General features: G+C 58.4%; 1 protein-coding gene across 1 annotated transcript; it reads left to right on the top strand.

The window, feature by feature from the left end:
- The first annotated feature begins 601 nt into the window (after positions 1-601).
- Positions 602-3,172, top strand: LOC104557572 (claudin-16). Its single transcript, XM_062012818.1, is given in 6 exon segments — positions 602-717; positions 719-750; positions 1,035-1,157; positions 1,865-2,029; positions 2,180-2,371; positions 3,081-3,172. Coding segments are annotated over 6 exon segments (720 nt in total).
- The last annotated feature ends 264 nt before the right edge of the window (positions 3,173-3,436 follow it).

Genomic DNA, 3,436 nt, shown 5'->3' with positions numbered 1-3,436 from the left:
GCAAGAAGCAGCAGGTGATCATCCCTCTGAATGGCTCAGCTGCAGGGATGGGAGCGTGGGGCAGCCTCGGGCTATCAGGAGACACCTGCCCAGACCACAGACCACAATGGTGGCTGTTTGACAGCAGTTTCCAGTAGCTCTTGATCACTAAAAGACAAGTACTAATGGCTGACAACTTTGGAAGGGAGGACATCTGGAGAGCACCCTGACCTGAGTCCATCTCCACTGCAAAAGCCACGTCCCCCTGAGGGCCCTCAGCTGAGGGCATTGCCATCATAGAATCACAGCGTGGTGGGGGCTGGAAGGGACCTTTAGAGCTCATCCAGCCCAAGCCCCTGCAGAAGCAGCTCCCACCTAGCTCAGGTCACACAGGAACGTGTCCAGGTGGGTCCTGAAGAGCTCCAAGGAAGGAGCCTCCACACCTTCCCTGGGCAGCCTGGGCCAGTTAGAGCGTTTTTAGCAGCACTGAGGACCATGAGGTGAAGCCCAGACGACTCACAGGGATCCAAGGCCACCCTGGCCTGGGCAGCACTGGATCAGGTCCGTGGGAAGTGCCCAGGGCAGAGGTGGGGGACGTCTCTGTGCCTTTGCAGGTGACCCCATGAGCTCAGCCCTGCAGATGACAGCGTTTGCTCTCGCTCTTCTCTCAACCCTCTTCCTGCTCCTTGCGACGTGCACCGACTGCTGGATGGTGAACGCTGATGACAGCCTGGAGGTGGGTGAGCAGAGCAACTATGTTCAGGGTGAGCAGCTGCGAGCAAGGTGGGTGCCTCAGCAACCGTGGGGGTCACACCATGTCTCTGTGGGCTTGGGAAGGAGCCAGAGGGGGACAAACCCACTGCTCTCTGCATGAGTTGGAGGGTTAGAGACATGCTGGAGCAGGAAGAGACAGAGAACAAGGTGTGGGTAGGGAGTCACCAGGACATGTCCAGCTGTGGGGATGAGAGCCTCAAGATTTGCCTCATCACAGAGTGACATCTCATCCTGCCCCATCCCTGGGGACCTGGGGTGCTTTTTGGTGCTTTTTGACTGAGAGTCTTTCTCCTGCTTCCAGATCAGTCAGAAATGCCGGGGGCTGTGGAGGGAGTGTGTCACCAACATGCAGGACGGGGTCAGGACCTGTGACCAGTATGACTCCATTTTGGCTGACCATCCAGGTGAGCTGGCACAACCTGGAGACATTCTTTAAGTTCACTTGAGAGTTTTCTCTCTTTCCTCTTTGAGAAGACGATCCTCGTTGCACAGGGCAGACCTTCACCAGTCAGCAACACAGACCAGGGCTTCTCTTGGCCTCCTGCCCCATCAGCATGGCCTGGGCAGCAACCAGATGTGCTGTGGGGTAGGAGCCATGAAGCCATGAAGCTCTTCCAGTGCACAGCAGAGGTGTTTTGTCACGTGGAGCCTCCTGCCTTCCCCCTGGGGCAATATCCTCCTCGTGCAGCTGGTGACATGACCCGTTTTTCACCAGTGTGTTGGCATTTTCTGTTCAAAACATGGGAGACAGCACTTGGGGGAAAAAAAATCCAGTCTGGACAGCAACATCTTCTGCCCAAGGCTGTGCAAGAAGGTCTCGAGTCAGTGACCATGTCCCAGGTGCCGATCGGTGCACCTTGATTGGTTTCTGGAGATGGTCCCATAAGGAGCTTTTTAAGCCCCACTGCGAGGTTTCTGGTGATTCTGGTGAGCACCTTGCCTGCAGGCACGGGCTTGGTGGATCCCAGTGCACATATCTCTCATGGACACAGCCACTGGGGAGCTGGGTGACTCTAGCAGGGACACAGGCAGCAATCTGGAGAGGGAAGATCGGTTGCTCTGACCATTCCTCACTCCTCTTTCTGGTTTGTTTCTTTTCTTCTCTGCCCAGTGAAGATCGTGGTGACAAGGACCCTCCTGATCACAGCAGACCTCTTGGCTGGGCTGGCTTTGGCTACGTTGCTCCTTGGGCTGGATTGCATCAAGTTCCTCAAGGAAGAACCTCGTGTCAAGCTGAGAATGTGCCACGGGGCTGGCGTCATCCTTGGCATTGGGAGTGTGTGACTGGGAGAGCTTGGGGACAGATGGACCCTGTGTCCCACGGGGAGCTGGGGGGTGCTGGGAGATGGGGGCATCCCCTCAGAGGGGCCTTGGGGGCCATGATGGGCTTGCCTGGCACTGTCTCACCCAGCCCCATTCCTCCCAGGCATCCTGGGGCTCGTGGGCTCTGTGTGGTACGCGGTGGACGTCTACGTGGAGAGGACCATGCTGGTGTCACACAGCATATTCCTGGGAGTGCACTATGACTTTGGGTGGTCGTGCTGGCTGGGGATGGCTGGCTCCACGGGCTGCTTCGTGGCAGCCGTGCTGCTGACCTGCTGCCTCTCTGCCTGCACAGGTCAGTCTGCCCTGGCCCACCCCAGCCCACCTCAAGTAGCTTTTTGCCCTGGAGGGACATACGTGGGGTGAAGGACGAGCCCATATGGTTCTCACAGGGTCCAGACAAACCAAGGGGAACCCCTTTGTGCCTGTGCAGCTGGGCAGGGGATGCTGGGTTGTGCCTGTGGGCCTGGGCTGAGTGAGGGCACCATAAGGACATGGAGGGGGTACAAAAATCCTCCATCCACATCTGTAGGCCCTTGAGGTCCTGAGGAAGGTGTGCTGACATTTACCCAAGCAGTGGCCATGCTGGACCTGTATCACTGTGAGCAGCCAAAGCCTGAGCCAGTGGCTGTGAGGATGTGCCCATGGGAATGAGCCCTCACCAAAGGGGATGTGGGGCAGGTGATGCCTCACCACGGGGATGTGGGGCAGGTGATGCCTCACCACTGGCTGTGGGGCAGGTGATCCCTCACCACGGGGATGTGGGGCAGGTGATGCCTCACCACGGGGATGTGGGGCAGGTGATGCCTCACCACTGGCTGTGGGGCAGGTGATGCCTCACCACGGCGTGGTGCTCCAGCCCTTGGGCCCAGTCCCACTGGGAAGCTGTCCCTACAGAGCTGCCTGCCCAGGCTCATTTCTCCTGCTCTGTCTCCATACCGTGCCCCCTCCCACACCCCCCTGCTTTTGCTGGCTGTGACATAACCCCAGCTCTTTCCTGGCAGACCCCAGCAGCCGCTGGCAACCTCAGGGGCTCCCCCAGCCCCGGCACCGAACAGCCAGCAGCAAGATGTACGCCCTGGACTCCCGTGTGTGATGGCAGCAGCATCTCCTGCCCAGCCTGGCGCTATTAAAGCAGCGTTGCCTGTACTGGGCCGTGTCTGAGGTTGCTGTAAGGCACGACCGCAGGGTCTGCACGAGCTGTGCCACCGGAGCCTACTGACCGCCTTGCAAAAAAGCAAAAGTGCCGCTCAAATCCCCCACAGAAAAAGTTCTTGTCCGCACTTCCAGCCACGTTCCACGAGAACAAACCGCAGAGAAGTGTTGCTTTAAGAAAAGCTGCTCTCAGGTGTCCCGGGGA

Source organism: Colius striatus, chromosome 21 (genome assembly GCF_028858725.1).
Source record: "Colius striatus isolate bColStr4 chromosome 21, bColStr4.1.hap1, whole genome shotgun sequence".
Taxonomy (NCBI): domain Eukaryota; kingdom Metazoa; phylum Chordata; class Aves; order Coliiformes; family Coliidae; genus Colius; species Colius striatus.
The sequence above is the reverse complement of the archived record's forward strand: the minus strand, read 5'-3'. Positions and strand labels throughout refer to the sequence as shown.